The 13,549-nt window shown below is 40.2% G+C and overlaps 1 protein-coding gene and 1 long non-coding RNA gene across 3 annotated transcripts in view; one reads left to right on the top strand and one right to left on the bottom strand.

Moving 5' to 3' along the window:
• TBC1D15 (TBC1 domain family member 15) overlaps positions 1 to 1,269 on the bottom strand; it is an 82,718-nt gene extending 81,449 nt beyond the window's left edge. Inside the window, exon 1 of one of the 2 annotated variants that reach the window (XM_028110909.2) lies at positions 1,186 to 1,269. In XM_028110909.2, coding sequence (XP_027966710.1) covers positions 1,186 to 1,215 — 30 coding nt within the window. In that variant the 5' untranslated portion in view covers positions 1,216 to 1,269. The remainder of the gene's footprint in view (positions 1 to 1,185) is intronic. The other variant, XM_028110908.2, reaches the window with a different exon arrangement.
• A 174-nt stretch (positions 1,270 to 1,443) lies between these two features.
• On the top strand, positions 1,444 to 13,109 carry LOC114214996 (uncharacterized). Its single transcript, XR_003610524.2, has 4 exons — positions 1,444 to 1,592; positions 5,948 to 6,060; positions 12,049 to 12,125; positions 12,848 to 13,109. It is a non-coding gene; the product is annotated as an uncharacterized LOC114214996 (long non-coding RNA).
• The last annotated feature ends 440 nt before the right edge of the window (positions 13,110 to 13,549 follow it).

Genomic DNA, 13,549 nt, shown 5'->3' with positions numbered 1-13,549 from the left:
ATGTTTTTATTATTTCACGTAATCCCAACAACTCCAATACAAATAACAATTGGCACCACCACTATTCTGGAGAAAAAATTTACGAAGGACAGAAAAGTCACACTTGCTCAGTTTCCCAAGGTCACACTTCAAAGTAACAGCAAAACCAAGACCATATGTGTTATTCTGCGGCCAAGTCTAGTGGTCCATACACCAAACCACAAAAGTTGTCAAATAATTCAAAATGGGATAAGGAGAGCAGCATAGAGAAAATGACTCAAACTCGATGACCAGAGGAAGCTATCGGTGACAAGTAAATACGTAGTCATTAGTTTTCCATGAGTCATCACCAGACCCAACTGTTTACGAAATACTCCCGCAATAGGAAATACTGCCTGTGGCATGTCATGACAGTCCTAAATAACAGGCATTAAGATGTGCCCTCGGAACGTATATAGGCAATATACAACGAAATCTCCTCCGCACTAATTCTAGCTCCTAACGAACTAGGAGGGAGTTAAGACAGGATTACAGATACTCCCCACGAGAACATCATAGAGACCTCTAAGAAATACAGTAACTAACGCCTTCCTAGACAAGAGTGAGATGGTGTAAATCTCCTGCTCCCTGAGTGGAAACATGCCCTGCTGCTCACAAGCACCAGCCAACTCGGCAGTCTGGTAAAATGAATCCAATACACTCTTTTCTTCTCAGTGCACAGCTGCACAACACCTGTTTTCAGCTCCTCCCCATGGGGGCAAAGACGCCTTCACCGGAGTGAAGCAGAGAAAGACGGGAAAGTTAGATTAACGCCGCAAAGGAAAAGAAAAAAAAGACGCTGGAGTCAGAAGAGTAGATCTAAAGAACTAGAGTCAGGAAAAAGTGAACCACAAAAGAAAGGAACTAGGCAACTACCTGTCTCTTAGAAAAAGCAATACAAATTAAAGCCCCCTGCTGCGGGGCAGTGCAGAGCGGAACAGCGCCCGAGGCCTAGCTGGCCTTGAAGCAGGAGCCGGTCTCTAATTCCCGGACTGAGCCGGCAATCTCGAGAAAACAGCTGACACGACCAAGTCCTCTTCTCTTACATCCGCCACAAGCTGTTCCTGATACAGAATGGCCTTCACGTCCCTCCCCGACCGGCCTCCAAACAACAAAAGCACATCGTCCCAGAGAAAAGTAGGGACTTTCGCCGGGGCCGTTACTTACCTTCCCGCTCACAACACCCGCCGCCGCCATGTTTCCTTCGCGTGCCTGTGATGACGTAGCAGCGCCTCACGTGTCTCTCGGATTCACAACATCCGTCAAAACTAGGCTGATATCCGGGCGGGAAAGGGGCGGGGAGTGGAGGGAACAGCACAGAGCGAAGGGGCGGGTAGAAGAAAAGCCTGGCGCATGCGTACTCAGTGGATCACGGGCCGCTAGGGTGGGGTCTCTGGTGCATACTGCGCATGCGCCAATTTTCCCCCAAGGAGGGAAGCTAATTTAAAGTGTGTTTGGCTTTTCGTTTTCTTGGGGACGAGACTTTGAGCCACTCACAGGCCATTTCTGTTTGGTATGATGGCAAGAACATATATTAGGAGCCAGTAAACGTGGTCCTGGCTTTGTGGCCATAGGTAAGTCACACCTTCAGCCTCTGTTTCTCATCTGAAAATCGGGATAGTAAGACTGTGGCGAAGATTAAAGGAATCCCAGCCCTCTATCCGAGCACCCACACAGAGACTTTCCCCTTCTGTTTGTGAAGTTTCTGAATTTGAGTCTGATTACTGCAACTCACACATGACCTTGAGTAAGGTATTTTGATAGGAATGCGATAATACCACGCCCTCGTTGCTCCGGAGTCCAGAGCACATAGCTCATAGCTCCTACACAGTTACTTAATAGCTGTGTGACTTGAAACAAGTTTCTGAATTCATCCAAGCTTCAGTATGTAAAATGATTACCCATGGAGTGGTTGTAGGGATCTCATGGGTCAGTGCATGTGTGTCAAGATGATTTGTTGAGATATTAAGATACTGTTTTGTTCTCAGGGCTGCAAAAGAATGCGGGGGGTGGGGGGGTAGAGAGGAGTAGAATGCCAGAGGGTGACCCCAAAGATCTGGGACTTTCCTTGCCCCAGGGCGGAATAAATGGCCCCTTTGTGTCAAAACATCTGTACCCACTGAGGTGATTTTCTCTCCGAACAATGGCGAGAGGCTGGAGACTTTACAGGTTGGTTAAGTGGCAACCAAAGGGAGTAACAAAAAAGGAGGATTGAAAGTTCTGTGAATATCAGGAACCAAATGTGTAAGGGAAGTGGCAAGACCTTCCAAGGGAATAGATTTGTAGTATCCATTAGGGAGGCTGCACACTAGGCATCAGAGATTCCAATCACGGCCAAGACCCCATGTCCAAGCTTGGCATTGAATTAGCAAAGCAAGTCACCATCAAAGGATAAATGAGCTGGGGAAGTGAGCGTATTAGTTACCAGCCCTGAGTGAAGACGAGGCCTTCCCAAAAGAACTGGATTGAGTAAGACCCCTAGAACCTTCATACAATCCTAGGTATGGTGTGTAGATCCTTAATAGTGACCCACATTAAACTTTCCACCAGCTCAAAGTAATTGGGTGTGGTTAGAGGAATTTTTTAACAGACATTTCTTACACCCTGTGTTTTGGAGAAAAGTTGAAGCCCTAGTACACTGCCTGGAATAGAACACTCAATAAATGGCAGCTATTATTTATATAATAAGTTTGGGAACTAAAGCTTTCTCACTGTAAACTTGGCATCCTAGTTTCACCTGCTGCCTCCATGTTTTAAAGCCTCATCCTTCAGATGCCCCTTAAATGCTGGCATTGACTACCCATGGGCTATCCTTGGGCTTCTTTTACTTTTTTCCAAGCACATTCCTAGACCATTATCTTTATATATTCTGACATCATCACCTCCTATGTGCTAATGACTGAAATATCTCCAGCCCAAGTCTCTCCTAAAATTTAGGGCCTACACCTGTTGCCTGCTGGACCTTTTTACTTGAATGACCCATCACACCTCAAAAAATCCTAAATCTTTGCTCCTCAAAATATAGTCTGCAGACCAGCAGCATCTGGAAGCTTGTTAGAAATGCAGAATCTCACATTGGGGAGGGTATGTGTTGTAATGAGCACTGGGTATTATAAACGATTAATGAATCACAGACCTGTACCCCTGAAACAAATAATACATTATATGTTAATTAATTTAAAAAGAGATAAAAAAAGAAATGCAGAATCTCAGGTCCCACCCCAGAACTACTGAATCAAAAGTTGCATTTTAACAAGATCTCCAGGTGATTTTTGTGCATGTTAAACTTTGAGAAGCAGTCTTAAATTTTGCTTTTGTTCTCTGAAATTTACTACCATTTGCTGAATTAGAGATGCAGACAGAGCACAATTTCTCCAGGAAAGTGTTGCTATCATGTTACCCAGTTCTGGGTAACTCATGGCATGAGTTTTCTGGAGAACTCATGGCAAACATCCCCACTGTGTCTCTCCTTCCTATCCCTACTACCACTCTTACAGTTGAGGTCTCTGGTTACCCCTGGTTTGCATCTTAATTCATTCCCTTGCTTTCTGCTTCATCTTCCCCCTAATAATTCATAACCCCACCAAATTTGTCTTCCCAAAGCATAAATGTGATCATGTGAACTCCCTGCTTAAAATCCCTTAATGGCTTTACATCTCTTCAAGGAAAGAGTCCAAATTCTCCAGCATAACATATAAGGCCCTTCATAAACTGTTCTTGCCTATTATTTTAGCTTTATCTCCCAACCTTACCCACTCAGACCCAAGTTGCCAACCATAGCCAAATACCTGCTGTTCCCTGAATATACCATGCTGTGTCCCAAGATCCCTTGAACTGCAGCAGATTGGCTTGGCTTGGATCCCTAAACCAATCACTGTGTCCCAAAATATATAGATGTTCTAATTGGCCAGATTTGACTCATATGCCTACAGCTCCAGTCAAGTACAGAGAATGACAGGAAGGGTAATTCCCAGAGAAAAATCAGGAACCATTCTAGAAAAAAGGGGAGTGGTTGCTGGGCAGGCCAAAGCAGACATTAATTACAGAGGATCCATCTTTGCACTCCCATGGTATCACACTGTAAAATACCTGGTTTACTGACCTGCCTTCCTTTCCCTGCTAGGTTGTGAACTAATGGAAGGTAGGAACTACACTTTTCATTGCTATGATCATCACTCTTGGCACAAATGCCTGACCCATAGCAGATACTAAATAAAGGTTTGTTTAACAAATTAAATCAGTTCTTTACAAATGGCACAGTTAGGCTTTACATTCAAAAGGAAAGAGACCATTTTCCTTTTTCAGTGATATCCTCTATATGCAAAGGGAAGAAACAAGGTCAGGATTTCAGTGTAGTTTGTTTCATGTTTTAGTTTTTTACTATATTAGAAGAGAAAATCATAGTACACTTACACGAAACAAATGGACAGGTTTTTAAAAGCATGCATATAAATGTAAATAAAGTAATGGGGCTCCCTGTAACTTAAAATAATTACTGTTTTCATGGGAGTAAGTAATTTTATAGTTCCTGAGTTCACTCCTGTGAACTATATAGTCATTCGCTAATTATAACTTATCACTCAAAAAGTTACCTGATGTAAAAGAATCTGAGTATCCTAAAGCAACTTTAGACCTGGGCAGAACTTTAGCATTCGTCTCCCCATGTTTTTCATTTGAAGAAATTGAGTCTCTTAAGAGATTAATGATTTGCCAAATCACAAGCTGCTTTATAGCTGAATTAGACTTCATTACTGATACATGTCTTAGTCAGCTGTGCCACACTATCAGCTGAAAGTGATTACTCCCCTCTGTGAACTACATTTAATTACCCATTCAGTTTGATTCCCTCTCACCTCAGTTTCTGACCAAACTATTTGTCTTTCAGAGCTTATCCCATGTCACACATCATCTGTTAAGTTAAGACTTCTCAACTTTGCCACTACTTATTGACCTCTACGTTTCCTGAATTCTTAGAACAGTCAGACTAAAGAGGCGCCTGGGTGGCTCAGTTGGTTAAGCGACTACCTCCGGCTCAGGTCCTAGGATCGAACCCCACATCGGGCTCCCCCTGCTCTGCGGGGAGCCTGCTTCTCCCTCTGCCTCTGCCTGCCACTCCCCCTGCTTGTGCTCTCTCTGTCAAATAAGTAAATAAAATCTTTAAAAATAAATAAATAAATACCACTGAATTGTACACTTAAACAGTGGCTGAAATGGTAAATTTTATCGCAATTTTTAAATAATTGGAAAAAATAGAGGAAAATATTCAGAATGTAGGGTTAGGCAGAATTCTTAGACTTGACATCAAAATCATAATCCATAAAGGAAAAGTGGATAGATAAGACTTTATCAAAGTTAAAAACTTTTGCTCTCCAGGTTGAAAAGGATGAAAAAAACAAGCTATAGACTAGGGTAAAACATTTGCAAACCACAAACCCAACAAAGGACTAGTACCTAACTTTTATAAGCAACTCCCAAAACTCAACATTTAAAAAATCCAATTAGAAAATGGGTAAAAGAAATTGCATTAATTTTCCATTGCTTTTTTTTTTTTAAGATTTTATTTATTTACTCATGAAAGACAGAGAGAGAGAGAGAGAGAGAGAGGCAGAGGGAGACGCAGGTTCCCAAGGAGCAGGGAGCCCGACGCGGGACTTGATCCCAGGACCCCGGGATCATGACCCGAGCCGAAGGCAGACACCCAACCATCTGAGCCACCCAGGCGCCCCATTGCTGCTCTAAAAAATTATTAGAGATTTAGTTCCTGGAAAAAACACATCAGATGTCAACCACAGGTCTCACTGGCTTAAGATCAGGGTGTCAACAGGACTGTATTCCTTTCTAGAGGCTTTAGAGGAGATTCTATTTCTATGGTGTAAACCCTGACAGTTGGGTTGTTTTTTCTTTTCTCTTTCTTCTTTTTGTAATGCAGGTGCTTGACTTAAGCTTTGACTGCAGAGGCATCCACTGCAAAGAAACATCCTCTTCAGTGATGACTATTTCAAAGAAACACATTGCCAGCCACAGGACTAGATGAAGACCCAGGTTACCTCCCTGCACTGAGTTTCCTTTGTTTTAGAGATCTTGGTTGATTTTAATAAGTGACCATTTGGGCCACTTGGTTTTTTTTTTGTCTTCCTGCACTTTAAATTCCTACTGTTACGTTTTATTTATTTATTTTTAATATTTATTTGACAGAGAAACACAGCGAGAGAGGGAACACAAGCAGGGGGAGCGGGAGAGGGAGAGGGAGAAGCAGGCTTCCCGCCCAGCAGGGAGCCCGATGTGGGGCTTGATCCCAGGACCCTGGGATCATGACCTGAGCCGAAAGGCAGACGCTTAACGACTCAGCCACCCAGGTGCCCCATACTGTTATGTTTTAAATTTACTACTAAGGAGTGTGCCTGGAAAACCCTAGACCCTCACCCTTGATACCAGGGTATCAAAGACCAAACTTCTTGCCATATTTCTGCTCTTTCATTTGCAGAATGTTGTCTTTTGTCTTAAAAATTTTCACTCAGTCTCAGGATGGCTACAGCAGCCCCGTTAATACATCCTTCTACAAAAACATGCAAAGGCCAGAAGAGATAAATTTCCTTTCATGGGTTCCTTTTGTAAGACTAATGAAAAGTCCTCAGGATTCATTTTCTCAAATCTTATTGGCCAAAATTGCATCTCATTCTCATTCCTAAATTAGTATGGCTCTGGGAATGTAGTAGGGCCCTGAAGTATATTTACTCAATACTAGAGAGCAGTTAGCAAAGAAGAAGGGAAAGATGCTTATCGGGTAGACAGCCTCTATGTATGCAACACCATTGTAGAGTTGGAATTGGAAAAGTTTGTTTCATCCTTAATGCAATTGAAAAGTAATAGCTTTAGTTATCTTTAAGGCTACTATCATTTGCCCATGAATGACTATACCAACTTCCTTGTACTTCCTGCCTAAAGTATTGTTCTCTTCTAGTCATTTCTTCACAGTGAAGCACAGTGATATCTTTTTCTTTTCCAAATAACAATGTAATTATCCCATTAAAATCATTCACTAATTTTTCATCCACATCGATGAGGTGAAAGCCAGGCCCCTTCCTTAACTCCTCAGCCTATTTTCTATCACTTCCTGCAGAACTTTATACTCTAATGACCCCAAACTATGGTTCTCTGAACTCCTTGCTATTTCTTCCTTTGCTTATGAAGCCCTTGTAGCCTGGCATGCCCTTGCTTTCCATTTCCAAACCTACCCATTTCAACCAGGAAATGTCTCCTCATCCTTTTAAGAATCAGCCAGGACATCAAATCTGGAAGACTTCTCCACGATTCTTCATAGTAGTGATAGTCAGGAGTCTCTATGAATAGAATTATAGGAGTGAGGTTGAAAAGCAAAGAGCTACTGAAACACAAACAAAAACTCCAAATCTGAGGCATGGCTATATGGAGAGAGTTTTTGAATAATCGTCAATTGTTTGTATCTCAGTGACAGCCTATTTATACCATATTTCTTCTCTGGTGCTATGATGCTTTGGAAATGAAAGATTTACTAGGCAAATAATAACAAATAGCTTCCCAAACTGCTGATCATTCATAAAATGTTACCATTTATCTCTGAATCATAACAGAGCTAACTATTGAAATGCAGTTATTGTTGAAGCCTGAGGAAGTATTCTTGTTTTCTTCTATCAAGGCACATATTACCCAATATCAAGTATTTCCTTCTCAGTTTCATTGCTTACCCAGTCACATTTTTCTCTACTTTAGTATGTCATGAAACTATGTTAAATGCTTTTTTTTTTTTTTTTTACTATTTATAAAATGAAGAAAGAAAACAGGAAATTTATAAGCTACTTGGGAAGAAAAAGGATTATCAATGTAACAATCATTTAAAATTATATTAGCATGAATCTGCAACATTTCTCTTTCATACTCTGATAAGGCTAATGGAAAACAAAACTAGCAAATTCAAATATTTGCATAAACTGAAAACTTGAAAATAACAGTTGTTGCCATCTAACTACTCCATCCAAAATTTGAGAGGTATGTTTCTGTATAAAAGCTATTTAAGCATCGTATGTGAACATTTCCTACATAACAGCATATGCATGTATAGTAAGTGCACTTTCCCTTACTTCATGCCCCCAACCTTGAGTCAGTATTAAATATTAAGACATATGGTATACATGGGACCTAATTCAGTTAGCCAATAGATTCAAGAATCATACCTTCTAATCCTGTTACTAAAATTTAAGAATGTTTTGGAGTGAATTTTTTTTTTTTAATTTGACAGAGAGAGAGACAGCGAGAGAGGGAACACAAGCAGAGGAGAGTGGGAGAGGGAGAAGCAGGCTTCCCGCTGAGCAGGGAGCCTAATACGGGGCTCCATCCCAGGACCCCGGGGTCATGACTTGAGCTGAAGGCAGAAGTTTAACGACTGAGCCACCCAGGCGCCCCTGGAGTGAATGTTTTAAGTGAACTATTTGATTTCCTTATTTGTAAGGGCATAAAGAATACAAGAGAAAAAACAAAAAGCCCTAAGGATCTACAGTATAGATTCTACACTAAATGCCAATGTCCTAAGACTGTATAAAGAATTCCATTCTCTACATTGGGCAATTTGTACTGTCTGAAATTTTATATTGCTTTTCTTCCCTCTTGCTAGAAACGTTTTTACTGAAATTGGATTCCCTTTTGGCAATGGAGGGTGGTAAAGAATATGGTATCTGGAGACAGTTTTGGGTCAATCCTTACCCACAATACGACAGGGCAAGTGGTTTAATCTGAAATTTGTTTCCTCAACCCGTCAGTGGTTTAATCTTTAAATGTTATGGCATACAAGTTCCTGAACTTGTGTTCCTATGGGTCAGAAGCTTGGCAACTTAACTGGGAGAGCCACCAGACACCACACAAACCAGCAGGAAGTCCAAACTAGAAATCTGTATGAATTGCTGGAGGCCAACCATAGACCAACTCCAGAGTATGAAGCTCCTAAGGCTATAGCCCTGGGGCCAGGGAATAGGGGGAGTTCCTACCTTCCACTGAATTTTCCCCCTGGAAACCCTGCCAGATTGCCATAATGTCAGATGATGAGAAGAATCCAGAGAAAGCACCCCCTCTCCACAACACTAGCTCTATATCACTTTCAAAATCATCAAATAATCAGAATATATATATATTTTTATAATCAGAATATTTTAAAGAGGCATCTGGGTGGCTCAGTTGGTTAAGCGTCTGCCTTTGGCTCGGGTCATGATCCCAGCATCCTGGGATGCAGCTCACTTTGGGCTCCCTGATCAGCAGAGAGTCCGCTTCTCCCCCGACCCTGCTCTCCCCGCCCCTCTCCCTGCTAGTGTTGTCTCTCTCTCTCTCAAGTAAATAAAACCTTTTTTTAAAAAACAATATTTTAAAGACATGCCTGGTAATTCTGTCTAATCTTTTATGAGGAAAATCAAGAAATTCAAGCCACAAACCTTTACTCCATTTATTCTATACAAATAAAGATAAATATTTTACTTGAAGGGTGGGATATCAGTAAGAATTTTTAAATTGACTTTGTTCTCTTCCTTTAAAATGTAGATATTCAAAATGTAGATCATTTGGTTAAGCATCTGCCTTCGGCTCAGGTCATGATCCCAGGGTCCTGGGATCGAGTCCCTCATCAGGCTCCTTGCTCAGCAGGGAGCCTGCTTCTCTCTCTCCCTCTGCCTGTCGCTCCCACGCTTGTGCTCTCACTCTCGCTCTCTCTCTGAAAAATAAATAAATGAAATCTTTAAAAAAATGTAGATATTCACTAATTCTACATTTTCAAGATTTTATTTTTATTTGAGAGCGAGAATGAGCAAAAGAGAGAGAGCATGAGCGGGGAGGAGGAGAGGGAGGGGGAGAAGTAGACTCCCTGCTGAGCAGGGAGCCTGGTACTGGACTCCAGGATCATGATCTGAGCCAAAGGCAGATGCTTAATCAACTGAACCACCCAGGCGCCCCTCACTAATTCTACATTTTCTTAGTGCTTACTGTGTCAGTACACTGTACTAAGAACTATGGGAATCAAGAACACATGGGAGAAGCTCTAAAGAGGAACATCTAGGAATGGACTCAAGAAAAGTTCTACCACGTAACTGTTGTTTAACCGTTGACAAATCAACCAATCTCTAAATTAGGGATTTCAGTAAAATCCAGGGATGGAGGTAAATGATTTCTCCATCATTGTGGTAGATTGCAAAAATGGCCACACTTATCCATCCCTTCCTATATGCCTACCTCTTTGCAAGGTGATTTTATATTTCCTTAAATCAAGAGGTGAAATAAAGTTCCTTACCCCTTGGACCTGAGCTATCCTTGTGGCTTTGGCAAAGAATGAAGAGCACCATAATTTTTTTGTATATAGAGAGAGACTTTTTAAAAAGAAGGAATTAGGGGTGCCTGGGTGGCTCAGTCCTTAAGTGTCTGCCTTCGGCTCAGGTCATGATCCCAGGGTCCTGGGATCCAGCCCCACATCGGGCTCCCTGCTTTGCAGGAAGCCTGCTTCTCCCTCTCCCACTCTCCCCGCCCCTTGCTTGTGTTCCCTCTCTTGCTGTCTCTCTGTCAAATAAATAAAATCTTTAAAAAAAATTAAAAATTAAAATAAAAAGAAGGAATTAATCCTTCTGAACGCCCCAAAACATCACAGACCTGTTACTAAAGCAAAGCTATTAATTAGAAGTTATTTCAGTAAGAGATGAATGGATAAATAAGATGTGGTACACACACACACACACACACACACACACACACACACACACACACACACACACACACACACACACTGGAATATTATGCAGCCATCAAAAAAACCAAAATCTTGCCATTTGCAACGATGTGGATGGAACTAGAAGGTATTATGCTAACTGAAATAAGTCAATCAGAGAAAGACAAGTATCATACGATCTCACTGATATGAGGAATTTGAGAAACAAGACAGACGAGCATAGGGGAAAGGAGGGAAAAATTAAACAAGATGAAACCAGAGAGGGAGACAAACCATAAGAGACTCTTCATCTCAGGAAACAGGGTTGCTGCAGTGGTGGGGGGAGGGAGGGATGGGGTGGCTGGGTGAAGGACATTGGGGAGGGTGTGTGCTATGGTGAGTGCTGTGAATTATGTAAGACTGATGAATCACAGACCTGTACCCCTGAAACAAATAATACATTATATGTTAATAAAAAAGTAAACAACAACAAAAAAGATGTTATTTCAGTAAGAGAGAACACTACCTGGCTGAATCTTAGCAATGTATCAGAAAGGGGAAGTCAGAAATGGAATACTGATTGAGTTTTGGATTCTGAGTTCAAGTGGTTTAAGATGGGTCTTTCAAGGCAAGGAGATGACTGGGATCAGGCAAATATGTGTTATAATTATTTAAAATTTGGTGACAAAGAAAGAGGATCTTGAAGTGACTTTTGTTGTCATTTGTTGCAAGTGTAAATTGTTGTGGATACCTGCAAGCTAATTATGGAAGTGAATAGTCTACTGTCTCAGATAAATCGATCTGTGGGAATTTTCTAAAGAACTGAAATTAATTACTGTTTATAGTAACATCCATTCCAGGCAAAATTTCCGTGAACAACCATCTAAGTCAAGTTGACCTAGGTGGTCTACAGTCTTACCTAAATCATATTGTCACACATATTCTCAATTTTTAGTGCATTTCAATTTTATGGGCATAAAATTATTGATAATATTTTTCTTTCAATTTTATGGGCATAAAATTATTGATAATATTTTTCTTATCTTTTACATTTCTAATGTAACTATAGTTATGCTTTCTTTCTCATTCATGATATTGCTTAGGTGTGCTTTCCTCTTGAAAATTTTTCACATGTTTTCTATTTTAAGATTTTCATAGAATCAATTTCTGAACTTATTTTTTTCTCTTTATTGTATCTTAGCTTTCTCTTTCATTGAATTCTGCTCTTATTATTTCCTTCCTTCTGCCTTCTGTTTTCTTGGAATTTTATTCTATTGTTCCTTTTCTAATTTAAGTGAAATCTTTATCTTATTTTTCAGCCTTCCTTCTTCTCTAATACAAACTTTAAATGTATAAAATGCCAAAAGGACCACTTCTCTGCATCCCACAGGTTTTGGTATGTAGCATTTTCACTTATCATTCAATTCTAAGTATTTTTTAGTTTTCAATATGATTTCTTCTTTGACCCATAAGCTATTTTACATGTGTTTTTAAGTGTTTTATATTCTTGGGGGTTTTATTTATATTTTTACTTCCTTCTAGCATTAGTGACATATAATTGACATATAACATTGTGTATGTTTAAGATGTACAACATACTGATTTGATACAATATATATTGCAAAATGATTACCGCAGTAGCATTAGATAATACTTCCATCACCTCACAGAATTACCATTTCTATTTGTAGTGAGAACATTCAAGATCTACCCTCTTAGCCACCTTTTTAAGTATATAACATTGTATTATTAACTATAACTACCATGTTATACATTAGATTCACAGAACTTACTCATTATAAGTCATAATTGGAAGTTTGTACCCTTTGACCAACATCCCATTTCCCCCAACATCCAGTCCTTGGCAACCACCGTCCATCTACAGGTTAATGGATAAATAAAATGTAGCATATACGTATATTTACATATGTAACACACACACAATATAAAATTGTTCAGCCATGATAAAGAAGGAAATGTTGCCATTTGTGATAACATGGATGGAACTTGAGGACATTATGCTAAGTGAAATAAGCCAGAGAAAGACAAATACTGTATGATTATCACTTATATGTGGAATCTAGCTGAACTCTTAGAGACATTTTTTTTTTTTTACAGTAATAGAAGAAAATTCTAAAATTCATATGGAAGCACAGAAGACCACATGTAACCAAATCAATCTTGAGAAAGAACAACAAAACTGGAGGCTTGGGGCACCTGGGTGGCTCAGTAGGTTAAGCATCTGCCCTCGGCTCAGGCCATGATCCCAGGGTCCTGGGATGGAGCCCCACGTTGGGCTCCCTGTTCAGCGGGAGAGTCTGCTTCTCCCCTTCCTTCTGCCCCTTACCCCCATTCATACTTTCTCTCTCTCTCTCTTGCTCACTGTCTCAAATAAATAAAATTAAAAAAAAAAACTGGAGGCTTTATACTCTGATTTCAAAATATATTATAAAGCTACAGTAATCAAAACAGTATAGTACTATTAACATAAAGATAGTCATATAGACCAGTAGAACAGAATAGAGAGTTCAGAAACAAATCACCACATATAAGGTCAACTCATCTTCAACAAGGGCCCCCAAGAAAACACAATTGAGAAAGTGTAGTTTCTTAAACATACAGTGATGGAAAACTGGATATCCACATGCAAAAGAATGACATTGGACTCTTACCTTACACCATACACAAAAATCAATTCAAAATGAATTAAAGACTTTAGATGTAAGACCCCAAACTAAAATTTCTAGAAGAACACATAGGGGAAGAGCTTCATGGCATTGATCTTGGCAATGGCTTTTATGGATATGACATCAAAAGCAT

This window comes from Eumetopias jubatus, unplaced genomic scaffold (assembly GCF_037043125.1).
Source record: "Eumetopias jubatus isolate StellerSeaLion01/CBP00866 unplaced genomic scaffold, mEumJub1_p1.0 scaffold_8, whole genome shotgun sequence".
In the NCBI taxonomy this organism is placed as follows: domain Eukaryota; kingdom Metazoa; phylum Chordata; class Mammalia; order Carnivora; family Otariidae; genus Eumetopias; species Eumetopias jubatus.
This window is presented reverse-complemented; position numbering and strand designations above follow the sequence as displayed.